The sequence below is a fragment of the Cyclopterus lumpus genome, chromosome 11, assembly GCF_009769545.1.
Source record: "Cyclopterus lumpus isolate fCycLum1 chromosome 11, fCycLum1.pri, whole genome shotgun sequence".
NCBI classification, from domain to species: Eukaryota; Metazoa; Chordata; class Actinopteri; order Perciformes; family Cyclopteridae; genus Cyclopterus; species Cyclopterus lumpus.
Window position 1 is genome coordinate 15320289 of NC_046976.1, and position 27849 is coordinate 15348137.

Here is a 27849-nt window from a genome sequence, read left to right on the forward strand (position 1 = left end):
ACACTATATTGGTTTAACTAATTGATCACCCTCGTGGTTGGATTTGTATTCAATAACTAAATCAATTCCACTTACAGTTGGAACAAGCAAAAAACGTGACGCAATGTGATCATCACAAAGCCATTTGTTCATCATGGGTATGTAAACCTGCACATTCAACAACAATTAATGGAGCTAATAAAAGAACACATTTAAAGGCTCAAGTCAGGCCTTTTAACACAAAAATAACAACTTGAGTGTGAGAGAGAGAGAGATGTTAATAAGCAAGTTATGCCTTTTGGAGCATTTGTCGGATGTGAATACAGAAAGTAAACATCTTGTTTTGGTTAACAAATGCTAATTATTAATGTGTTCATCGCTTTAATGTTGCCGCTGGTAAAAGTGGAACTCATTTTAATTAATTTCTATACATTTTATATATTACTTTACATACTGTTGGATACCTTGTGAACATGTGTTTCTTATCGCTCATTAAAAAGGGATTAATAATGTATTTTTTGTACCTAAACACCCGCTATTCCTCAGCAGGATTAACTAGACCGGAGGATACTAAAACATTTAATCAGATTAAAAGGCGAATGCCTGTAATCGTTCTGATAATCATTTGTCATTCAGTTAGCGTCTGCACACTAAGAGGAGGACAGCTTGTTCCTGTTGACTGACTGAAGGGACAAACTATACGTCAGTTGCACTTATCACACAGGTCCACTATTCTGAATGAAGAAGAGTCTGATGAAGGGTTTCATGGTCACATCGATCACATTATTGGATCGTGGCATAGAGACGGTGGAGATTGGTCTGTAAATTAATCTGCACATTTTATAAAACACTGCCCTCATCTGGTCATTTTTCAGAGGCCACGTACTTATCATTCACTTAGGCCCAATCCTCATGTCCCCCCCTAAAGCCTTAAAGCCTGAACCCTCAGGGACTTATCCGACGTCACTGGTAAATGGTCGAGTGTGAGAGGCGGTAAGGGCTTCAAATGATACGAATACAAATGAGACAGCACTTTACTGCAATACATCACGTGACCATGACAACATACACAACGTACAATTGTGGGTATTTATTTTATACTCATTTCTCCTTGATAAGAATATCTTCCAGGCTTTTATGAGGAGGTCATTTCAAACAATGTATTTATTCATTTTTGACAAAACAGCTTCAATGACTAAATGAAATGTTTGATAAATAAATCAGTGTCATAATTAAATAACATTCTTCTGATTTCATGAGTTTTTATGTTACATCTTTAATCCTGGTTGTGTCATTTTTTCAACATCTCCACACTTCCATCTGTAACCCTGTGTTTAATGTCACATTGCTATGAATTGTGGGTAATTCTCGTGATCAAAGGGTTCATAAAATTGTCTGCGAGAGCACCTTCAAACATTCAACGATTTGTCCCTAAACCCTTACATTGGGCCTTAAATAATTATTTCTTCAACGGATATAAGATGCAGAAGAGTGGTCATGCTGGAAGAATCACGCCATATTGAAATGAAAATCACAGGTTATTTTAATTTCCGTAGTGGATTGTTAATTTATCCAGTGTGCTTTGCAAACAACGTTTTAAAGATCTGTATAAAAAAAAAAGAAAAAAAGGAAACATTGTGTACCATTACTACGAAATACTTTACAATTAAAACATGTCAGCATTACTGTGGATGTACAATATAAAGTCAATCACATCTACATTATTGATCTATACAATTGCAGCCAACTATGGACTTGCATATATAAAGTACCATAAAACAAGCCAGGAAAATAAAAATATGTACATTTTCCTGCTTGAATAATTCAATTATGAACAGAATTATAGGCTCGGAACTTTTTAATGCTCTACACCAATTAAGGAACGTAAAGTGCCTTATTTAGAAAAGATATTCTAGTGATACGTGCTCCATGAGAATCATTTAAATGATCAACAAAATACAGTAAAATGCACACTTTCAGATATTAGGTCGGAATCAGCGCTATAGGGGATTAAACACAAGGCTCAAACCTTTCATTCAAATAGAGCTACAACTGAGTTTTACATAGGAAGCACAAAGCTGTACGGGAAGTCTTTCACATTTGGTCTGAACCTTAAATCAGTGTGTGAGTGTGTGTGTGTGTAAGGCTGGTTGCAGGGTCGACATTTGTAGTACCCAACACGTACATGTACACAAACAAGAGTTCAGATCCAACAGTGTTAATAGGAGCTACAGCGATCTCTGTTGTGTGCTTTAGTCTTCCTGTTTTGCAAGAAAGAGAGAAAATAGAAGGCAGGTGAAGGCATGGGGAGATTAGTTTCCCCCGAGGGATACAGTGCTTGTTAACCCTCTGACAGTTTTCCTTTGGGTTCAATCCAACTCGTTCCTCCAGCAGAGGACATGAAAAGGTTCTCCCCGTTTCAGTGTTGGCACACGGCACCCTCCATCGTGGACGCACCGACAAACTCCTCCCGTCTTGAACTCCTCGGTCTAAGAACTGGAGTCTCTCTGAGAAACTTCCGGAGGTTGAACTGTTTCGTGGCATATTTTCGCTTTGCTTCCAGTTATCGGCGACAGTAGTGTCTGCAGCTGAAGCAGATTAGCAGGCGGTCAGTAAAGACGAACCAAATGGGCCACATGCTCGGTCCCCAGTGAGGAGAGAGACCAGTAACTCCTCACTGGTCCCAGTCTAAGCGCTTTACTGGTCAGCATGGACACTCTAAGGCCGATGGAACCTGGTAGAAACAGAGGGAAACGGCAAAGAGGTTATTGTAGAACCCGCTTAGCTGCAAACATCTTCAGAAAATCTTCAATAGAACTATCTCTTTTGAGTATTGATGAATAAACTTGGAGAACAGTTGAGCTGAATTATTGATGGGCACTCTATACGAGCCTGACCTGGTATAGATCCTGCTTTCTTCGTGAACCTCCATCTCTGAGCTCTTGAATTCATTGAGCTCCTTGCGGATGGCCGCCTGAGAACAGACATGAAAGAAACAGCACTTCAGCGAGGAAAGCTTTTATCCATTTATAGCGAGGCACAAAGCCGCGATCAAAGCGACGTATACGTTTAGATTAGTTTTGTCTGTTCATGTTCCTCAACAACTTGAAAAAGGGTTGTTTTTTTTTTACTTGGAGTACAAATAAAACATATCACTTCCAACATATACCCGTTGCTACACAGTTCCTGAGCTTCAGCCATTGAGCAGCATCTGTATTGCATTCCTGATCCTCAGCGCACAGGGCTTAGGCTCGCTCTCGCTAAGAAGCTCTAAGCCACAGGAGCCCTGCATGAAGAGAGGCGTTGAGTTTCACCTTGTCAGCGGGAGTGAGCTTGGTCCACGGTTTATCTGCTCGCCGGTCGTAGTCGTGGGCGTGGGTGCTCTCGACGTACTCGTGGAAACGCAGGATCTTCCTCTCCTGGAGTTCAGCCACTGTGGGTCTCTGGGACAGCTGAAGGCAGAGTGAACAGGGGCGTGTGTAGTGAGATCCGTTTCACGTGTCATGCATGGTTCATAATAATAACAACGACAACCTGCAAATGTATAACAAGGGTACTTTGTTGCATCCTGACCTTTCTCGTTAGCCTCCGTTTGATCTCGGATCTCTCTGTTCGTCGATCGTCTTCATTCTTGGCTGCAGGAAGAAAAGACATTCCATGAGAGAGGGAGACACTGCGGCCAGTCAGGTAGACTTCACCCGAGCTGCCGTCTGCACGCCGCGGAAACTAAATCTTTAAATCTTCGCCATGTTCGGGCACAAGGCGCCGCTTTGTTTTAGCGCGGGTACGAAGCGTCGTCTTGGCCGAAGAGCCGCGAGTTCCGGGTCAACATTTGATGACAGATTCCGAGAAGTTTAACGTTAGTACTCGATTTCTGGGATCCAACTTGGGATCACAGAGATGCTGCAATGATGTTTCGGTGTCGGCTGGAATTCACTACACTCAGTCTGCAGGTGCAGTGCACTGCTCATAATGTTCATGTGTTTACCGTTTAAAAAAATGCATCAAGAGTAGGAACTCATTTTGAACACCTGGAGCCAGATGCATAAAACATTGTGTATTCAGACTGGAAATCAGACAAAAACAAGGCATGTGCATTTTTATGAACATGCATATGTACGTATACTCCGCTTTTAAAGCCATGCATAAACTTTAGAGAGGCAACCGATCGAAACCGGCCGGTTGTTCCCGGATTGCAAGTGCTCCATGTGTAATATGAGACTGTAATTACATATCAAATTATGGATTTGCACATTCTGATGTATTATTAGCCGAATGCAGAATGTCTAAATCTACTGCAAAACTATAAATAATAAAACCTAACCGTGAATGTGACAGATGGCACATCGTTCGCTCACCACAGTGAACGACCAGAGCCAAAAAGAAAGCTTGACTAAATGTGAATCCGTCACGTGGCCGTTGCACAAACCGCCTCAAGGGATCAGTAAAAGTTTGAATGAACCCAGGACGGCACACATCGAATGTTCGGCCATCCTGACGACAGCGATACTTTATCTCAATCACCATCATTACAGTAACTATAGCGACATAATGAGGGAAACACCAAATGCATATCAACTGAAAACAACAATACATTTGGGCATACCAGAGTCATCACAACCTGCAGCCGTGATTCAAAATGCAGGGTGGAGACTTTTTCATCACCATCTCACATTGAGAGGAGACACCCCAGGAGAAATATCATTTGTATGTTTAAATATGCAGATGTTGCATTATCTTTATCAAATATGTGCTAATTTGCAGACATCAAAACTAAAAGATATCACCATAAAACGTCCACAGTTTATTACTTACATCAAGAGTTTTTTTTTTTGTATTACAATTTTTCTCAAATGGTTTGTTTCAGTATTTAACTGAGCCATTATATGATGCTAACTTTTGGTAAATTATGGAGAACTCTACAGATGCAAATAGAGGATTCAAGCAAACTATTGATTTCAGCATAGATGAAAGAAAGATTAAGAGGCTGCTTTTAGAGAGCGCTTTTTGCAGAGAATGCAAATAAGCACACATATTTCTTGCACTGTGTTTATTCGTCTTATTTGTCTTATTATCCAATGTTATGCACCACCCGCCAGGACAAATTTCTTGCATGTCCAACATACTTGGCAATAAATGGTTCTGATTGTGAATGAAGAAATGAGGGATGAAGGGAGAGCCTTACCTTGAAGGATGTTCCTCTGCTCCAACTCATCTGCTGAGGGTCTCTGACTCAGGCGCCTGAAGACACAAACCACGGTTGACTACTGTTGGCTAGCCTCGAACTATATTAATTACACTATAAATAATGTATGAAATCTGTCAGACTGCATCAGCCATTCCATCAGATGGATGACAGTGACTTGCCACGTCCAATGTTACGATGACGATATTAAATCATCCATATGTGCAACAGTGAGCTGATATTATGCGGGTCCTTTACCTCGTCAGTGCCGAACTGATCTGGCTCCTCACTGCCGTCCACTGCTCCTTGTTTTGCCAGCTCATGCTGTCTTGGTTCTCCTGAGATTCCCGTTCCGCTCTCTCTCGTCTCTCCGTCCTCAGGGCTAACGTGCCCTTCCTCTTCACACGACTTGCCAGCCCACCTGCTACACACGTGACACATTTATTTATGCTAACTTATTGTAAGTCGCTTTGGATAAAAGCGTCAGCTAAATGACATGTAATGTAATGTAATGTAATTTATACAGCCATGTTTTTAAAAATGTAAATACCATCACTCATTTTGAATCAAGCACCACTTGGACATAGAACGTCAGTGTTGACTCAAGAAAAAAAATGGACTTAAGAATGAGGAAAAATCAATCAAAACTCCTGCAGGTTCTAGAGCTTCTTAGGAAGCTCTTTGCCACCTTGTTAGAGGCCTCATTATTGTACCATCTTTTCCATGATTGTCTTCAGCTACTTTTGGGAAAACCCTCTGAAGTTTACAAAAGTCGGGAACATGGAGTTCAAGATCCTCTTAGCCTTTAGATACTTGAGGGAAATAGTGCCCAGAACAATTTGATAGGTCTTCGAAAGTAAGAGTCCAATCCTCAAATAGCTTCGTCTGACCAGCGGTCCAAAACCCAAAGATACTTCATTTGCTGTCAAAACGACTAAGAAAAGCATCGACGATGTTAACATTTACTACAACAGGGAGAAGTACAATAAATAATCGGTTATCAAAACAGTAGCAATCAAACTTTTATGAAACCGTTACACTTAACATGGATACATTTCAAGTCTAGCAAGAGATTTAAAAAAGTACATTTAAAGACCAACTACTTAAGTTGTATTTTTAACCAGGGCACATGTATCTACAGTCTCTCACGCATGTTTTAAAATGTAGCAGCATGAGAAAGACCAACTTACTCGGAGGGCTTTCGTCGTCGTCGTCATCGTCGTCATCGTCGCCGCCGCCATCTCTGTACAGGATGGGGCCGTCGGAGTCAGACTCCTCTTTGTCCCCGGGGCCTCCACCCTCATGGATGACGCTCACCCTGAGGTCTCCGACTAAACCCCTCCTGCTGCGGGGCTCCAGCTCAGGCTGGCGAGGAGGCCTCTGAGGATGAAGCTTCCGGATCTCCTCCTCCATGTCAAAGTCATCGTCTTCTTGCCTGTAAACAAGTGCAGCGGTGAGAGAGCTGACGCTACTCAAGTGCACTCATTTTTTCTGTCACGTCCCAAGTGTGAGAATAAACTGCAATCAATTTAAGCTTCTTATAGCCACGACGTTCAATTGGTATGCAGACGAGTAGTCAGGCAATTTACAATCATCTTGCCAGGTGAGGGAATAAAGCTCAATTGTTTGCTGAAGAGATTCACAAGATACAATTCTACAAGATTCATATTTGGCTGACGGAAGAGTGTTGATCCCCTACGTGTAACGGTGGAGCAACCGACGACCTTCAATTAAATTAGAAAGATGTACTAAAAATGGGGCAGCGCAAATCATGAGTGTAGAGCAATAACAAATCCAATTATAAAACATAGCATGTCAAAGGATAGCTCAGAGATTTATGCCGTGTCTTGCAAATTAACAATATAATTAAATATTCAACATATCAATTAAATACATTTCTGAAGAGAGCAATCCAAATGCAGCCGTCACTGGGGCGGGTCTAGTTTGAGAGATTAGCTGAAACACCATGTGTGTTTGACACACAGTACAAGTAAATGTTTTTTTGTTTTTTTAAACTTCCATTTCTACTAAATCTAAGAAATGGCAATTTTCCAGAACAAACGAGACAAATGCCTTAAAATCATCAGTAATTTAGTAAAAACCCAATAATATTTAGTGAACTATTATAAAAAGGCTAAAAAAATCCAGCTGATTTAACTTTCTTATATAGGCTGTGTAAGGCTAAGTAATTGACTGAGTTTTGGGAACTGGAACCAAGATTAATTTATTTTGTATCTCATTTGCCGATTAAAACTAACATGTCAAGCTACTAAAACGACATTTGTCAATAGCTAACCCCTTGTAGTCATGGTGACAATACATGCAATTAACATCAGTAAGGCTATATGAATTTAACCAAATCAGGTGAAATAATTCGACAAAGAGGTTTTTAAATGATGGGATGAACTTAAGTTAGAGCATCCTCATCGTTCAAAGCAATGCTATGTTCTTTTACAAGCATGTACTGCACAACATGTTGTACACTTACAGCCTTAGAGGTTCAATGGTGACAGGGAGAGAGTGCCGCGAGTTAGCCCCCGCCTCGGTGAGGAAATCTGGAGGAGACTCAAAGAGTTGCGAGTAGGCCCTCTGGGAGTCGTTGGGGTTGGGCTGAGCTGGGCTGGGGCTGGCCAGAGCTCTCTGGATGAGGATGTGTAGGGGGATGGTTGGAAGCTGGCTGGGAGGCTCGGTGGTCGGGCTGGGGGGATCAGTTTTCACAGTAGGCCCGGGACCAGAGGATGAGTTGCTGGGTGGCTGGAGTGACTGAACCCTGGGAGGAGATGGCGGTATGTGGGACGGTGGTGAAGGCAGAGACTCAATGGAGGCTTGAGTTGCTGCTGCATTTGCCTTGTCCTCATTGCTATCTCCTTTAAGGACAGCAGGGGGCACCGGTAGAGGGGCAGCAGCTTGGTCAGTGGTGGGAGGCTCTGGGTCCTGGCTGTGAAGCTCTGGGTCCACAGAATGCCGTTTGGTTACCGGGGTCATCCTCTTTGGTGGCGTCGGTGGTGAGCGCTTACTGTGTGCTGGCACTATGATGATGCCAGGCTGTGAGAGCTCAGCAGCTAAAGAAAAAACAAACAAAAAAGAAATCAATACACATTGTACAAGATGATGCTCACAAACATGACCTGCAGTCAGAAACATGAAGATGCCCATTCAATCTGAAGTTATGTTTTAATAACGAAACAAAGCCAAAAAGCAAATATGTCAATAACAGCTTTAGTTGTGACGAAAAGATGTTACGGCTGAGCTGGTTCAGTGGAGGGTGACACACGCATTAACACACAAATTAATCAACAGTCTGTAAGTAACATCCAACGGATCAACAAACACCTTCAATGCACTCAAGCAGACTAAATGTTCATCCAATTTCCATGCAATGTTTTCTGGCAGCAGTGAGAGTTAAATTAGAACTGCAATACACATGCTTGCAGTATTGATGTTAGAACTGAGGCGAGGTACTCCATATGCTATGAGGGGGTGAATTGATGCAACCGATCTGCAGGCTGTGTTAAGATGGATTGAGATCTGCTGCCCCGCCGGGTACCTGAGCAGGCCTGGACAGCTCTGTGCCGCAGGCATACAGGTAGAGAAAGGTAGAGGCCGAGCTCACTCTGGCGTCTCCAGCTGGTCCAGTAACATGGCTGCCTGACCTTTGAGCCCCTGTTCAATGACGACGCTGGCAAAATTGAGTGGAGATGTCAGGGATAGGGGCTGGGGTTTGAATTCAAAGCTGGGAGAGAAATTCAAGAGGGTGGTTTCGAATAACGCTCGTCTTGGTTCGACACTATCCAGAAGCAGAGTACACACCCTTCCCTATACAGCCTCTGTGGAGAATTAACTCGATAAGCACACGATAAGAATTATTACGTTCATTATCCTGGTTACATAAAGTACCACTGCAGTGTGATGTTTCCCATTGACACATAATTACCGTTTCCTGAAATTCCTCCTCATTCATTATGGTAAACCGGTTCACTTTCAGGGAATGAGTCACAGGGAGACACAATTGTAATCCTTGTTAGAGAGAGAGCGATAAATCAGCGGATCGGAAAATCCATTGGCATGAGTTTCAGGGCAGAAGGCACGAGTTTAAATTCAGCGCGACCACATGTTTCATAATGAGCTGAAAACATGTGGTCTGTGGTCCCCCCCCCCCCCTCAAAGCACGGCAGGCAACCGTCATAATCGTTCATATCTACACAACGAATGTGTTTATGATTAAATTGTTTGCAAGAGCGCAAAGTTCTTGATAGATCTAGCCTTGATGGAGGGGGTCACCGATGCATGATTCCACTCATCAACTTTCAGTTGGCAGCCCCAGTCATCTCAGAGAGACAGTAGGCTACTCTGTGCAGACTGAATGAAAGAGGTAACGTGTGTATAGAAACCTCGTCTGACAAATTGTTGTGGAATGCGTCACCGCCACATACACTGTGCCGGGATGGGCTGTAAACAAAAGCAGCGGTTGCATTCTGGGGCAAAGAATATGAGATACTAAAAGACAATCAGTGTCAACCTAACCTCAAGGGAAGTGTTGCTGGCACTGCATATAAATGATGTAAAGACAAGCTGGTGCATGTCTTCTCTCCAGAAACTGGTGGCTGTACACACAGAAACTGGATACTGGCAACACGCGGGAAACACCAACAAAGCAACGAGCTGCGAGGGTCAAGATAGATTTACGGCAACTAGTTAAAAAAAAAGCGCAACATATACAGGACGCCGTTACCAGCAGCATATTCACAACTTTTAGTCCCAAAGAAAGTCAATTGTAACAGTGTCCCCAAAATGCAAAGACCAAATATAGCCGTCACCAACTTTCTGAATCATTATTCTTGTTGACACACTATACTTTGGGGGGGGTCTTGCTTCACCTACAGCGTCTTCCTCACTTTACACACTAACCAAAGATGATTAAACGGCCATAATACTCAAAAGGTCACATCTGCATCTTAGAAATAGTATTTGACACCTCACAACTGTTTTTCTGTTTGAATGAAGGAGCCAATGACTGAATGAAGAATATTTAAGGCTCAATCTCTCAAACCGTGAAAATGGTTAATAAGGAATTACTTCACACCCGATTGTAAAAGGAGTACATTCACCTGGTATACTCAACTCCTCCACTAAGCACAGCATGTTTGAACTCAGTGACACGGACACTTGAGAGTTAGCTGCCTGTTGAACCAGCAGAGTGTCCCATAGGTACACAAACCTCTCCACCAATACCGTTTGACTATTCTGGGTTGATGCTTGAATGGCCAAGTGGTATATGGCCCTCTGTGGAGGTCAATATTTGAATCCAGCCTTTGACATGCAATTTGATGGCACTGTTTCCCAAAAACTGAATACACAGGCCAAATAATAATCCAGAGACATTCATTTTGGAGGTCATTTGATAAAAATGATGAAAGATACACAAAGACCAGCTGTTTAGCGAAGAAGGCTACTTTTATATCCCAAAACTGCAGACACCAACAAACTTACCATATAGTGCAGGGTTGCTGTTGCGGTTGCTGGGTTTGGGTGGGGGGACAGGGGCCTGCTTGGCGTGGGGAGGGACAGGTGGCGGCATGACAGAGTCAGCTGAGGAAGGCGCAGCTAGGGGGGGTCGAGTTGGGTCCTCAGCTATGAGGGAGACCGTCCGTGGAGGCTTGACCACAGCTATAGCAACAGAGGAGGAGGACGAGGTGGAAGAGGAGGATGAAGACGAAGAAGAGGGGGCGGGACTCTTGCCAGACTCAGCGGAAGCTGCAGTCAGAGATTTAGGGGGTAGCAGAGCTTGTTTGCTTGATGAGAGTTCATGCTGAGAGTCTTTTGGTAGACGAGGGTCGGCGGTAAAGCGGACGCCAGCGGACTCTACAGAGGGTGCACACACACACACACACACACACACACACACACACACACACACACACACACACACACACACACACACACACACACACACACACACACACACACACACACACACACACACACACACACACACACACACACACACACACACACACACACACACACACACACACACACACACACACACACACACACACACACACACACACACACACACACACACACACACACACACACACACACACACACACACACACACACACACACACACACACACACACACACACACACACACACACAATCGCAGCATTAGAGAAAACATCCCAACAACAAGGTTCCTACCGTTTCTTTACGTTAAACACAAAAGGGTAACTACATACTAATAAAAAAGATGTGCTGTTCGTGAACCTTCTACATAAGCAGATATTAGAGGGTGAGAGGGACCATGAATCAGACGGTCTAAAGTTCACGAACAGCAGACATAGGACCCGATCATGATCTAAAGCCATGCAGTATCTGCAGATTCTGCAGTATCAATAGCTTGATAGTGTTTCAGTTTGTTGGGCGCGTCAGATTAAGTTTGTTGGCTTCATAAACCCCGTCAGAAATACAGTTCAATCATTTACCCAAAGTGTCGTTACAGCACCATCAGGAGACTTTGGTTTGCACACGTTAGTATTTCATCACAGCAAAACATTTACTGACTATTTCCTGGGAAAACGGTTTGTAGTAAAGAAAAATAATAAATCAGTAGGTCAACCTGACACATTAAAAACAGAAATCCTTAATGTCACAAGCTGGAGGGTTATAAAGTAGAAAAACAAAAAAAGGCACGGTTAGCTGGCGTAATTCAAGCAAGATAAAGATCTTACCAGAGCGTTCTCTGAACTCTGTAGCCTGGCTGTATCTGGGCAGGGTAGTCCTCTTGTCAGCCTCTGAGACGGCGCGAGTCCTCTTGTTGTCCTCTGAGGAGGACTTCTGCAGAGAAGGCCGCAAGTCCATCTCAGAGACAGGCCTGACGATATCCCGCCTGTCATCCACAGGCCGCTGAGGCTCTGGCTTTTCTCTCCTCTCCTTCTCCTCCCTCTTTTCCCGCTCATCTCGTCGCTCTCTTTCATTCCTCTTGGCCCAGTCATCATGTCTGTCCTTATCCTCTCTCCTCTCTCGGTCTTCACGCCTGTCTCGGTCGTCTCTCCTGTCCCTATCCTCTCTTTCGCCTCGCACGTCTGGCCGCCGATCCTTATCTTTGTCATCCCTCCTTTCTCTATCTTCACGCTCCCTGCGGTCCTTCTCCTCTTGATCTCTGCGGTCCTTCTCCTCTTGATCTCTGCGCTCCTTCTCGTCCCGATCTCTGCGCTCCTTCTCGTCCCTATCTCTGCGCTCCTTCTCGTCCCTATCTCTGCGCTCCTTCTCGTCCCTATCTCTGCGCTCCTTCTCGTCCCGATCTCTGCGCTCCTTCTCGTCCCGATCTCTGCGCTCCCTCTCGTCGCGATCCTTCCTTTCCCTCTCGTCGCGATCCTTCCTTTCCCTCTCGTCGCGATCCTTCCTTTCCCTCTCGTCGCGATCCTTCCTTTCCCTATTGTCTCTCTCTGGTCTGTCATCTTTCCTCTCTCTATCATCTTTCCATTCTCGCCTTTCTCTGCGGTCAACTCCCCCATCCCTTTCCTTTTCCTCTCGCCAGTCCCTTCTTTCTACGTCTTCCCTGTTCTTCCTTCCTCGGTCCTCCCTGTCATCTTTCCCATCTCGCCTCTCTTCTCTGCGGTATCTATCATCCTGTGGAGGTCCTCTGGGTAACGATCCTGCTCTCTTATCAACATCTGATGGAAGACGGCTTCGTCTGTCTACTTCCACAGCAAGACGTGCGTGAGAGTCCACATCGAGAGGTGCCCGGTTACTGCGAGAGGCATCAGACGGCGCTCTGCTTCGACGGTCGTCTACTTGGGGCAGCCTGAGTGAAGTCACCTTGATGTCAGATTCCCCTCGAGATACTCGCACCCCTTGATCAGACACCCTGTCCATGTCCATTGGCACAGGGTGCCCATTTCTTAATGGTGGCGCTTTGGAGTGGTTAACATTGCTTTCTGTCCCATTAAGAAACAAGCAGTGAAATACAATTAGCGTCATCAACAATGGAGCCAATTCATCCGTAAAATATTCTTCAACACAAACAATTAAAAGCTTGACCTACCATTTTCTGGGATATCCTTTAAAACCCCTCTGGCAACCAACTCTTGGCGACTTTTTCTAACAGAAATTCTTCTTTCCAAGGCTGAAAAAAAAAGAACAATATACAAAGGAATCAGCATAAAGTAATGCACAACATATGGCAATAACAAGCCCTTGTATCCAGCATACCTATCGATGTTTCAGTGAACTTATCGCTTGGCTTTTTCTTTCTCCATTTCCAGGGCTTGAAGATCTTCCCCATTTTGGAGAACTTGCCTTTACGTTTGGTTGGAGGTGTTCCCCCACCTGAGTTTCCTTCTTCACCCTTTGATGTGCTGTGTTGCAGGTCGACCTCATCGTCTGCATGAACATGACAGTGGCAAACAAAAGATGGCTCAGAGATTGAATTGTGCAAAATATGTTTAAAAGGGAGGTATTTCACAAAATGTTAAGCCTTATTTTTTTCCCAGAAGGTATTGGTTTCTCATCATCCCAGGAGGCCAAAGCAAAATCAATGCAAACAATGTAACGCATAAAGAGATCAATACGCACTCTTCGCACATCAGTTTAAACTTTAATAAGCTATGACTGAACAACAGTGTAATAATAATAATAATAATAATAATAATAATACACTTCAGAATGTATTGCTCATAAAAACATTCAGTATAGTCATATTTTCTTGAACAGATCAGTTCTTTGTGTTTCAACCGATACATCCCAGCTATGTTGACAAACCCAAGATATTATTTAGGTGAACCACAGCATTCTTGCTAGGCCACTATTACAAATTGGGCACAGTGGAATTTAATCTTCAGTCTCACTAAATGACCGGATGAGAAGTAATTGCGGGTGGCCTTTGACTATCGCAAACACTACAGTTCAGAATTCTCCGTTGCTGTGCAGGTGATTGACAAAGTCCTGAACATTATGCCACTTTTTCTTTTTAAAAAGGATATGAACAAACACAATTTCCAACAGACGAGTCAGGTATGATGCCATCATAACTGGGCTGTTATACAGGCCAAAACTGATGCATTAAATACTAAATTTAGGAGGTGCTGCCTTAATTTTGAGAATCCAGAGACAACCATCTAAAATAAAAATAGTCCCTCTTTTGTGGCCGCAACAGACACATGTCTAGATTCCTAAACAGGTAAGCGTGACCAGACATAGAGTAGAGCTCACCTCTAAGCTGTCATAATAAAAAAGGACCAGACATCAAAAAAAGGCTGGTCCAAATTCCAGTCACTGACTTTGCTGCCTCAACTTTCATATGAGAGCCAGACAGTAAAATACGGGCACCACTTCTTCTGGTATTATTTACAGGGAAGTACTGTGAATAAATGTGATTTCTGCCATAGTATTGACCGGTTTAGAAAGGCCCATCCTCTGCATGTGTCAGGTTTACCACCAATATCAAAAGGTTTAGAGGTTTGTTTTAAACCAGTGTAATTACTTAGGAATGTCAGAGCTATACAGATAAGTTACACAGCTGTGACGGGACTGAAACCATGACTCAAACATTCTTACGTTGGCCTTATGCTTCGGAAAAGACAGCAATAACTAGGTGTGAAGCCACTCTTGGGTGATGAGTCGCACTGCAGCGTGGAGGTAAGCATAGAGCTCCACAGAAGGCAGATGGTTTATGTGCAGGCATGAGGGAGGGAGGGAGACGTAACCACATTTTCACCATGTGATGTACAGTAAGAAAGGTGAGCTCATTTCTCTGAGAGCAGTTACAGTGAGCATTGTGTGAAGGTGACATAATGGGGACACTCACTACCAGATTTGATAAAGAAACAAATGTGTGCAATAGAGTGACATGACACCAACTGGATGATTTACTTTTAACATTGGCGATGACTTCCATATATGCGTACTCAAGGTCATAAGACACAACTCAACTGTAAAAACAATGTGAAGGCAAAATAAAAACATGAATGCTTAAAAAAATAAAATAAAATAAAAATGATCAGTAAGTGTTGGCAGCCCAAATTAAATTTCTCCTCTAATTGACACACACACACACACACACACAAACACTGCACTATCACTGAGGGTCCTAGTGATGCCGTTGTATTGGAAAGGGGTAAGCTAGTGTTACTAAGTAGTAACTAAATTACTTTTGGAATACAAACTATATGATTAACTTACGAAATATCAGTGCCACTTAACGGACATGATTCAAGTATCAAACCAGTCATCCATCAATTCCTTATTCTAACATTACAACACTGACCAGTCAGACGAGTAAAGTATGGTTAGTACAGTGGTTCTCAAACTGTGGGGCGCACCCCTCTAGTGGGGCGCAGTGGTACTACAGGTGGGGCGCAGGACGAAATGCAGAAAGACCTTTATTGAGAACTACACAAGTTCAAAATACACAGACATAAAACTAAGTAATTAATAAATACATGTTGAAATGCCTGTACCTTCGTGTACATGTTTACTTTACGCCGTTAACAGGTTACGCATGCGCGACGGCCAAGATTATTGGTGACTCGCTGATTCTTGGCGTTTTGCCAAAAGCCAATCTCTGTGAGATCGTTATTTCCGCTGTTACCCTTCAAAACAAAAGCTCAACATTGAGCATGAATTGACATCGGCTTTTCCGCTGTTTCCCTTCAAAACAAGAGCTCAATATTGAGCATGAATTGAGAGTGGCCGTATCAAGACCGTTTTAAAAAGACTTGACACAGATCTGCACTAATTTTGTTTTGCACAGGTTTCACGTTATCGTTTTGAAAATGTATGCAGTGTAAAACTCTTTATTGCCAAATATTTTAACTCGTTTAGTTTTTCACAGGTTGCACTTACTGTTATTCTCTTGAAAGGATATCCAGTGCAAAACAGGTTAATTACAGCCACAATAAGCTATTTATTTGCACATATATAACTTTATTTGCATTGTTCTAACAAAGTGATTGCATATTTGGTTTACTTGAACGTGATTGAAATATTAACTGGTCTTACCAAACACTGACGTATTATATGCTTCCGGGTTGTCACACACATGTTTCACTGAGGGATTAAAAATTAATTGTTAGTATTTACAATCACTATAAAAACCCACATCCTGCAGATGAGTTATTCAAGATCAGAGATAAATGTAGCAAGTATCATGAGTCAGGGAGGAAAGCTTAGGGACAGCAGGCTCGTGGAATGGAGGTGTTAATGATCAATGCATGATTTATGGATCACTTACAAGAATGTGATCAGGAATATAAGGAATCCGACTTTATATAGAAAATTAGAATTTATTTTCTGTAGCTGGCAAATTCCATACAGTTAAGATAAACATGCCGAATGATCAATAGGCAACACACGCTGTGGAGTGTGTAGTTTGCCCTTTCATGAACACATGTCTGGGTTAAGCTCTGTTAAGTTGGTGCCCTTCATGTTAAGTCCCATCTCATCCATGTCATCCAGATATGTTGGGCCATACGACAGCGTCTTGCAATTCTCGCATGACCTCAAAATTCAGCTTCATTGCAAGTCAACGTGATTTGTGCAGAGATGGAGGAGGAGAGTGAAGTTCTATGTAGAGAGAATGAGGAGGCATCCCAACCAACACATAAGGAAAAGCTCTGGTTACAGAAAACGACTCGTCTACAAACATGACGAGGCATTTCCAAACTATTGCAACGCTACTCTGTATCTTGCGTCACATGGCAGGACAGAAAAGTGCGTACTCTTCAGCATTGACCTCCGTTTTCACTAGCTCTTTGTCTTCACACTACCAATAAAGATGTCAAAGCTTCAGAAAAGCAGGTCAGATTAGGTTGCATGTCGAACATTTGTTTGATATTCCTTACTACAAGAACATCCCTGTTCATTACCTCCAATGTGTGAGCACTGTTTTTATATATGATTCTATTGTAATGAATTCAGACTGTTCTGACAGATAATACATAATATTGTCTTTTTTAGCCCTGATACACCCACAGTTTAGTCTCATATCCAAGTGCTGGTTTAACTGACATTTAACCATATTTGACCCATTGTTGCAGTAATGCTGTTTCATGAAAAACATGCATGTGTAAAAATCCAATGCTGAAATGCGGGCATTGAACGCTGTGCAGTGTCCTGGCCCTCACAGCTATTTATGACCCGCACACCAGCAGGTGTTAAACTGGGTGAGGTGAGGTGGTGTGGCTGTGAACTGGGAGGAAACTGCTTGGCTGCAACAGAAGCTTAGTGTGATGTGGTGACCATGTACTGTAGAGCATGACAATCTGAGATGGCTGCTTTTCACAGAACCACCAGAGAATAAAAAAAAAAAAAAAAAGGCAATGACCCCGAACAAGAAGTGAAAGTCAAGAGGCGAAAAAGCTCACAATGCTCAGACTAAAAACACAAATACCCAGGCTTCAGGTATGCATCTATAAAGTGACTCTGAACAAGGAAAGCTCGTTTCAAGACGGTAGTAACAACATGTAGGCTTCTGTGAATGCCATTGATGCAATGCCTAGAAGTCCTCTGGGTCAAGCTGTCCATATGACTCATGCCAATCACATGACGTTTTGACAGAACACCAGAGGCAAAAATACATTCTGCATGGAGAGCAAATATTCAGCAAAGAGGATTACTTTTTTTTCCATTAAGGCAAGACTGTACAGGAGCCCTTGAGTAAAAGATAAAGCAAATATTGGTTCAACGAATTATGAGCCAACAGCTCCTCTTAACCAACAGTAGGCCATGAGAATCCATTAAAGGCTGTAATATTAGGCAGAATAGTTGTAGGATTCCAATAGCTACAAACTGTACCATTAAAAGAGAAGTTGTAGGTGTGCAAATAAATAACATTTGAGAGAGGATCCTCCTTTTGACAGCAACAACTGGTTCTGAAAGTGTGAACTGTTATTAACCAGAGACACAGGGGCTTCAAGGTTCCCTTTACACCTGTGGACTACAATATGACTTGAGAAGCCAAGTCATTTAAATTAAAAAAAACAAAACAACAACCATATATCCACATGGGGGGAGCTGGCGTCAAGTGGTGCCTTGTACTCCCAAAACTTGTTTTTTTTTTCAGAAAAGCGTCCACAGTGAGAAGGAACACTGAGTGCAGCCAGAGAGATGCGTGTGTGGTTTGTACATTTCACAATCACCACATTCCATCTGCATTGCATTCTTCTATACCCGCCTGTGCCTGCCACCTTCTAGACGCTGGCCGCTTTCAAAACACCCTGAAATCATAATCCGCTCGTTGGCTTTTTCATTCTACACAAATGCAAACATGCCAGCCTTGCTGTTTACACATCTGAAAACAGGTCAACATGCCCACGGCAACCATTTAGTGCCGAGCTTCTGGTCTTTGACTCACCCGTGTTGGCTTGGGCTGGTTGCTGGGCCACAGTCTCACTGCTAGCACCGTTTCCCATGTTACAGCTCCTGTCCCAGCTGGCCTGCCGGGCCCTGCCTCTCCCGAGGCCAGAGGCAGGAGAGGAAAACCTAACGCCACCTCGCTCTTCTCCAACCAGACATAGAGCTTCTGTAACTCAAGACTGCCTTGACTGCTCACTTGTGTCGTTGGCCTCTCTTGTCTCTACGGTCCTGCTCTCCCCCACCCTTCAGCCTGTGTGATTTGGTCTCTTCCCCGCTTCCTCCCTCTTTCTTTCCCTTTAAAACACAAACACACTCGCTAAGTTCCTAGGTCCCTCCCTTCTTGGAGCTCTGACTTCATAAATAAGGTACGTCAATAAGGTAATCCAGCAGATGCCTTTCATTCCAGAGAGCAGATTTTTTTCCGGGGCAAAGTTCACAGCAGGCGAGCTTTGAGGGATTTGCAATGCAGTGGGGCCCCTGCTAGGAACATTTCACAGACTACTCGCTGAAGGGCGAGGGGCGGACTCTGCATGGTGAGGTAACTGGAGAAGTGGAAGGTGAACCGATCCAAGGTGGAGCTCAAAGCCAGAGAAGAGGAAGTGACACGGCGGTGGTGTCTAATGACTGTCCAGGGTTTGTCCTTTTAAACTACGAAATGCATGTGTGAACTAATAACACTTTTATTAGATATTAGCAACTCTGTTTTACAACTACACCAGATTTATTTTTACTATATGGGTACGAATGTTTATATTAAAACTTGCTTTTGGCCATTGGTTTTAGAAATACAAATTGGGAGCTGTGTCTTAAGAAAACTAGTTCAGAAATTATTAACTGGAAACATCTGTTTCTGTCTTTTACATACTATATCTCTTTCAATCTTTGTGGTGCGTCTTAAAATAGGAGTGCCAAACACATACTAACAACCTGAGCAGACTACATACATACATACATACATACATACATACATACATGAAACGAGGCAGCCTGTGTCTGAACATTTCCATTAGAGCACTGTGTGATAAGGTTATATGTAATCAGTGCAGCGGGAGTAAGAGGAGGTCCTCCCTGCATGTTAGAGATACAAATGGAAACTTGAAAAAGGACGTTGACCTATTCAAACCGCTAATGAGACAGAACTTGGTTTAAAGACAAATGAACCAAGTCTATTCAAAAGACAAGCCAGTGTAATAACCTGTTGATGGGAGATGAGAATAGTATGTCCTTAACAAAAAGTATGCTACTGCTACTACATTAGGATGCAATAGATTGAAATGTTTTAGTATTTTTTTTTATTTTTTAAAAAGGTCTAAAGAAGAGGTTTGGTAAGGAGTGAGCTATATCGAAGGAAATCAAATCCATCCTAAGAAGACGATTTCTTAAAATGATACATCGCTGTTGATCCCTTGGCGCCTTCAATCTAAGCTGCAGCGAACGAGCACAAGTCTTGACACAGGAATGTGAGGAATGCAGGACCTCAAGCAAGCCTTTTGGTTAAAGGATGGTAATTAGGACAATCACGCAGGATATCATTAGTAAACAGAGGGATCACAAAATATGCCATCTCGTAAATTAAGACTCATCATAACAAATTCTTTTCACTCTTTCCAAAGAGCAGCAGCAGATGGACACACATTTCTTTTTGTAGGCTTTTAAACAATCCACTCTTAACATTAAAGAACTTGAAGCCCAGCTGAACAAAACCATGACCTCTCAAATACTACCATACCGTGTCATCATGACAAAAACATTAAAATAATAATAAGATGTAACACAAGCCAACATGCTAGACAACTCTGCCCTTTCAGATCAAATTACAAGGACATGTGAAGTGTTGTTGTTGCCCAACAGCCATGTTTTCTTGTCCAAAAACACATCAAAAAGGACAAGGAGGACACAGTGTATCAATGCTGGGACACAAGACCAGGCAGGTATGTGTATATCAAGCTTCCATGGCCCAGTTGCCGATAAAGGGATCATGGCATTTCAATAGACAAAAGCAATAACTGATCATATGATTTCATTACGGTCTCAATAATTGTATAACTATTATTTCAACAATGACGATTTTGTCAGTCTAAAAAAAGGAAATTATAGTTTAAATGACCTGAAATACACATCTTCAGCATTTAACATCCAACATCAGGTAAAAAGCAGGTTTACTCACGAATACATTCAGACTGAACAGCCATCCTTGGAATATCTCCACTAGCAAATACACTGTTCAGCCTACAGGGAAAAAATCCTCCGGGACACAGGAGAGCATACGAGGTATGTTGAGGTCCGTCAATGATCGAGGACAGAGGTGAAATAGACACAAGGCCACGAGTGACAGCGAGATAAACTGTCAGCTCTGCTCACCTACAGGTGTGTCCTCTGGGTGAGAGCCAATCAGATAGCTGCAGTGTCAACAGAACAATGCGTCACAGGGCCAACCCCTTAATGGACAGCTTCATAACCCAACACCGTTTGTTGACTCACCACTTTCTGTCATCATGATACTATCGTTTAGATAACTCCAGTCTCACTACAGCACACATATAGACACTGAACCAAAATCAGATGGCATGTTTCAACCACAAATTATATTGAGGTTTGTTTCATATCTTTATGCAAAAGATATGTAAAGAAAAAAAAAAATCTTGTTCATCATGTTTTTCATTTGCTGACATATCTATGCTATTCAACACAATTAAATCAAAAACGTAGGACAGGCTTATAGTAATACAACTACAAATTATACATTTACATTTTAAAAGTTTTTCTTACCAGGATTTTCCATCACAGTGTCCAAATCTCAGAGTCGGTAGCTTCTGAAAGGAATTAACAAATGGGATTATTATGATATTTACAAGAACAACAATAATTTGACACCTCATGAGAATATGTGGGTGTGTACAAGTACAAGAGTTGTTTGACACATTGTCAACCCGTGTAATCCCTCTGAAAACAATCCAACCTAATTCACAGCTAGTGCAAAGAAGAATGCACTGAACTGAAAGATCATTTTTGTCAAAAAATAAAAATTGAGTCAATGGGAGACTACGGCATTCAAGAAAAGACGATATTAAAGTTTAACTTTGGAATAACTTTTGTCAGTTTCTGTAATCATTGAAGACTCCAGATTTCAATTATCAGTCAGGAAATTATCTAAAAAGATAATCCAGTAAAATGTTTTCATTGACGGCCATACACCCGGATGCTTGTTGGACTAAATAATGCAAACAACCACAACAGTTTAACGCAATCTAATGAATAGCAAAACAAGCTCAGTATGTCACTGTGAGTGTGTGTTTGAAGCAGAGACAGGTAAAGAGACCTGCTAATCAAGTGATGCCAACCAGCTGTTTGACATTGCATCTGTCCAAAGCCACCACAATAAGAGTAAAATATGTGGAGCTCACAACTCTTGACGCTAAATGATAGTTAATTAGAAAAGCTCACCAGAGGGGTGTTGCCACTGCCAGGCTTACTTCTGTAAACCAGGGTTATTTTCAGGAAGGTCTGTTTCATAAAGAAGGTTTAAATGGGTATTTTACAACATGATCGTGCTTAATGTATCAAGTCTGTGAACCCCTTTACAAAATTTGTCTCGTATCCAAATTATATCTAGACATGATTTAACCTCATTACGTTCACACCTGGTATTAATGTACATCTAGTTTCCACACTAGGATCCGATTGAACATCCAAACGCTCTGAAAGAGCAGAGCGGAGGAAGCCTCACACACGGGATTGAAGCTGGGGCACTGCCAGAGAGGCGCTGCAAAATGTGCAGAGAGACATTAATCTTAAAACCCGGCCATTTAGTGGGAGACGGCCAACAAATGTGAGGTACGTCTACAGTTGCACGCCGAGTGTAGACTCGCACGTCTCTCTGGTCCCGGCGGTGACCGGAGGAGTGCTGAGAGCACGCTACAGGTTGAGCTCCTCAATGGACCAATAGTCCTTGCATTCTTCAGCAAATCATTCAACTAGCTGATTAATGATCTGTCAATCACACATCAAGGAGCACACTGAAGACCAGTACTGTGCAAACTTTCAAGCCTGCGATGAAACATTTTATGACAGTTCAGAACCTTATGCTTTCAAACGGGAAATAAAGATGTTTAACTATAGGGAAGCAAATCCATTACTTAAAAAAAAAGGAACCAATAGCAACAACACCGACGCTGTTTAGTTACACATTCGGAAAATTAAGTTGAATGTCCTGCTGCTTTAAGAGCGGCTGAGTGAGGGGAACAATCACAGTGTCAAGATCAGGGTTGCGCGCAAAAGATAAGCAACTGACATTGACAAACATGAAGACAATTTGTGTTGCCTGTCCCAGTCACCTACAGAGCAACTTTTCAAATGATGAACCGGCCTGTAATTGGTCTAAATAGTTAGGTGCGGCTACATCACGCACACACGGGGGACGGTCCTCACGGCAGTATCGGGCTGCACTTTGGAGTGTCAAAAGTCCCTTGAGAGCAAACTGGTCAAAGCCAGCCTGTGTGACAGAATAGGCTGCACAATGTGTACACTGCAGCATAAAAAAGGGAGTGTGTAGCATGGCAGGCAAGTTTGTCATCTTCCTATCAGCTGGACTAGGCCAAGTTCTTTTGCATTGATAACGCACTGTTTTCTGTGAATTCAGCTAGTAAAATAAAATAAAAAATGCAATAAGACATTAGTTTGGCTGTCTTGTTACACCGACTTACTTCTACTGAAGATCATTGATTGTCAATAAAGATCTTCCCCGTTAACATTATCCGTGAAATTTGGCTGTGATTTCTGGTTCCAGCAGGTAAACAGCAATGCGATACAGCACACCTGTAAAATAAACAACGAGAACATTTAACAGGAGGACACATAAGTCAACTTCCTTCATCGTGCTGGGCTTTTTTGTTGTTGTTTTGTTTTACTTTAGCCTGAAAACATGCTGACTTTATTAGATAACGTTTTTTTGGATGCCATTTTCTTGGATTGTAGCAGAGATCCTTGTCTCACCATTGGCAAAATTCTAAAATATGAGTTAATTTCCTCACATGGAATTTGAAGAGGAAACTGTGGCTTGAACTTTTAAACAAGATAGTTTCAGGTTTCTCAAGAGCAGACAACCCTCTGCCTTGTCAGCGTTGGTTCAGTCCAACTGGTTTGACAAGTCTTGGTGTGTACAGTGTACACACAACACATGCTCAACAGCTGCAAGCAAGACTACATTTCAGTACTGTACACCACTTAAAAGGATCTATTTAAAAAGGCATGTTTACACTACTCGTGTGAATGTTACCGCTAGATATTACCCTCAGGTTTTCCCTGAAATGTCCACAGGAATAATCATCTACAGTGCAGATGATTAAGCCAAAAAAAATACACACTTAGTCAACAGGGCACATGCCAGAGAAAAACTGTTGAAACTGAAGTTGCATACTGAACACAATTACTGGTGGATTATTTTGTCTGAATTTCTATGTCATAACTTACTCTAACACAAACACACACACACACACACACACTATCTGAGCCAATGAACAATGACAGCCCTATTAGATTTAGTTTATTACCATTTAAAATAAAAAGCATTATCCATTTATTATTGATAGCAACCTTCCCATAAAGAGTGAGAAGTTGATACGTACTTAAACTCACAAATAATTCACTAGATAAAGTTCAGCACCACTGCAACCCAATTCTGTTCTCGAATATCCTCCTGGTGCACTCAGGCCAGACGACAACTCGCTGGTGCAGGCTGACAGCAAAGCAAACACAGGTCAGTTAATGTACACTGCTTCGTGTGCATAAAAGCCAGCAGACTAGAGCAGCTGACCCAGGAGACTCAATCCACGCATTGTAATGCTGAAGCCCTCAGAATACCGTGTGACCGCGTACAAACCCACACAGGTTCACACATGTCTTGTCATTAATTTACACAGCATCCAAAAGGTTGAGGATGAGATGAGCTGTTATCTTATCTTATGTCGCGTTTTTATTTATTTTTCAAATTTGACAACATTCAGTACAATGTGATGTAATGCAAAATGTGATCCGGATTTTCAGGTTTGGTAACCGGATCAGGAACAGCGGACATTTCAGTATTTTCACTTGAGTGCAAGTATGCAACCTTTTCAAGGATTAATAAAGAGAACTGGATTCAGCGTTGGAGGCGGGCTCCTGTAATTCATATGAAAGTTGTGCATGAAGCAAAAAGGGTTCGACTTCAAAGTAGAAACTATCCGAATCTTCTGAAACAAAGTGCCCTAAGAGCAAGCGCACTGGTGTTTGCTTTTAAAATGTCAATACAATGTAATGTAATGTCAAATAACAGAACAGAACAACACACAGACTACTGCATGATACGGAAGAGGCGGGTAGTTATGTTGTCCATGTTTGCATCATAATGCTAAGCAGTCCATGAAGTAATACATTGTTGAAGATTTTAAAACACCGTTTTATATAAATGTGCAAATTGGGTAATAATGCAAGAAACAAGACTAATCAAATCAGAGGAGATGCTGTGTTTTCTGCCTCAGATTTAATCCTCAAAATAAAATGTGACTTGTTTCTTGTAGTTCCCTTAGAATAAATAAATAAATATATATATATATATATATATATATATATATATATATATATATATATATATATATAGTATACAGTAGGGTTACAGTATGGTTGCACTCCCGATATCAACTAGCGTCATACCTTTTGTAATAATATTAGCAATCCAATGTGTAAACAAACCTTGTTTGTGTGGATGTTAAAGAAATCAAACTGCTGTTTTATGATAACAAATCATGTTGCCTTAGCAAAGCAATAATAACTGCTCAATGATACACTTTAGAAGTAGCTGACATGCTTAATAGATAATGATTTTTAAAAGGTTAGTGTTTAAAATCAGATGTGCTCCGTTTGCACTGCACCAGTAGTTCATAAAATGTTCCACAATCCTGTTTGTTCACTGTACAATTAGCTCATTAAGAACTCCCAGTTCATTGAATAAAAGAATGGAGCACTGCATAGCCGAGTACAATCAGCCATTAGTCCAAGTTCATTCTGCTGGCTTGGCAATCACTGAATGAAGAACCAAGCTGGAGTTTGTTTGGAAGAGAGATGCTTGGACGTCACTGTCGACAGCTAGCTGATAATGGCCTCTGATTACATAAGACCTACACAGATTCACAAGATGGAAATGCTCAAACAAATGAACAATTATCATACAATGTTAAGAAATCATTCTGCCTTTCCAAAACATTTCACATTAAACATGTAAACAAGTTTGAGAGATATCTTCACTCACAGATTAATTGAATGGAAGCATTTATCTATTCTGCTGGATAGCTCCAATAAACATGTTATTGCGAACAAGATGACACTTGTGTAAGCCATGCTAGGTGTCCATCCCCCAAAATTGTTACCCACCTTTTTGCATTTGGACCGAGACGAAAATGTGCAAACACCTCTTCTGCTTGATTAAGCGAGGTGTTAGCACTTCCCGGATGCAACAATCCACTATCTGTATACAAAGCACAATAACATGGCTGGCCCGCATACAATGCTGCCTATCTAGAACAAATACAATAAACTGCAGCTCCCTTTGTCTTCCCTCTTCTTCTTTTTTTTCAAAAAGAGTCTGTGGTGTCCTATCGGGCGTATTACCGCTTGTCAGTAATAAGAGCACTTGGTGCTTGTTGGAACAAGTAGACGGGCCTGTGAATGGAATGCTTCACATGTAGGCAAGTTGCTTCCCTTGCAGCCAAAAGGTTTCCACCTGAAGCCAATTACAATTTAATATAATGCTACAGCCGCCATTCAAAAAAAGGACTCAGTGACGCTTAAAATGCAAAAGTACTAAGTTAGAAAACGACAAATACATTAATTAAATAAGGTGTAACGTTCACACAGGTATTACGGGTCTTGGGGGAAAAGACAGCCAACTAACGTCCACTATAATAAGTCAATAATAATAATAATAATAATAATAATAATAATAATAATAATAATAATAATAATATTTAAAAAAAGACACTTTACATGATAAACACAGCAGAAGCAATAACAACGTACTCAGAGAGAGATTACATAACGATAAGAAACAAAAACAACATGTGAGGTATTCCCAATTATTGAGACTCTGATGTAGTTAACGTGTTCATCAACACGCTAACAGACAGGCAATGTTACAGGTAGCGGATAACATGCTAACTGGGGGAAAGTAACACAGTCTGAATACGGTCATTCACACAGATTTTCGGTGTCCCCTCTCTTCTAATTGACCAACCCCAACTTAGCTTTGCGAGCTAAAGATAGAGACGCTTTACAAAGAGCGCTGCCGTGATGCTAATCCCTGGCTGATAGTGTAAGTCAGAGCAACAGGTAGTTAGCTCCCTCCACTCTGGCCGCGTTAGCTCGCGTTAATTAGCTCACACTTGTCGCTCTGGCTCAAAAAAGACGGTGTATTACGGCGCACAGAGGCTACTCACCTTTTCTTTGTGACCGGTTAACTTGTGTGGAAGTGTGTCCAGAGGGCAGGAGACGCGTTTTGTGTCCCCGTGTATCGTTGCGTGTCGTCCCCGATTACTTTTGACACTTGTCGCCGGGAGTAAGCAAGGCGGAACTAGCTTCACTAACTACCTTTTGACCCAAATAAAGTCGCGAAAGTAACTTTATGTAGCGGGCGAAAAGGTAAAACGTGCGACCATCGCCTGGATTTAACGCCAAAGTACCGAGAGAGCCGCCTGATGTTGTATATAAATATGTGTTAATGCTTCGCTGTCAAAAGGTGTTGCACGTTAAATCTGGAGGAAGATTAAATAATGTTACGCATGCGCACTTCTCAGCAGAGTCACCGCTGCTCCCCCACCGGGAGATGAAAACCCAGAGCCGTTTAATCAGAGTCGCGTAATATCCGTTTAACCCGTAGGACCATTTTTTCCACCAAGCATATTAGTTCGTATAGTTTAGTAGTTAATATTTTTATATAGTTCGCCCCCCTGATGATAGCAGGCGGCATCATCAGGGGGCGTCGTCAAAAAACTGCGATCAAGACGGGACAGTTTTCAAATGCGTTCATAAAATACACCGGAAGTCACAGAAGCAGTGACTTCCTGTTAGTTCCGATCTGTAGGCTACTTGTAGTTTATAGACCAAGTTCGGATTTATTCAGATGTGTTTGTAAATATATATTTATGTAGAAATGTGCGTGTACTTGCATGTTATGCTATCCTTTGTTTTTTATGTCTGACTTTGAAATACATTACTACTCATTTGTATATGTTTTATACACATAAGCTTTATTATGTATTATTATTATTATTATTATTATTATTTCCGACTATATCTTG

At 41.9% G+C, this 27849-nt stretch overlaps 1 protein-coding gene across 12 annotated transcripts; it reads right to left on the reverse strand.

Moving 5' to 3' along the window:
- Positions 1–1049: 1049 nt before the first annotated feature.
- On the reverse strand, positions 1050–27371 carry phactr4a (phosphatase and actin regulator 4a). 12 transcript variants are annotated; one of them, XM_034544462.1, is made up of 17 exons: positions 26989–27371; positions 23227–23338; positions 21293–21336; positions 16169–16216; positions 13382–13552; positions 13215–13295; positions 11899–13107; positions 10655–11026; positions 8712–8843; positions 7653–8226; positions 6355–6599; positions 5423–5588; positions 5165–5220; positions 3553–3614; positions 3294–3431; positions 2877–2953; positions 1050–2713 (listed from the first exon to the last, which is right to left on the reverse strand). In XM_034544462.1, the coding sequence occupies exons 3-17, from the start codon at positions 21303–21305 to the stop codon at positions 2698–2700; spliced, it is 3360 nt and encodes a 1119-aa protein (XP_034400353.1). In that variant the 5' UTR covers positions 21306–21336; positions 23227–23338; positions 26989–27371; the 3' UTR covers positions 1050–2697. The 12 variants fall into 12 exon arrangements, with proteins under 12 accessions (XP_034400353.1, XP_034400355.1, XP_034400356.1 ...); XM_034544464.1 differs by lacking the exon at positions 26989–27371 and adding an exon at positions 25928–26013; XM_034544465.1 differs by lacking the exon at positions 23227–23338 and having other exon boundaries at positions 21293–21333.
- Positions 27372–27849: the final 478 nt, after the last annotated feature.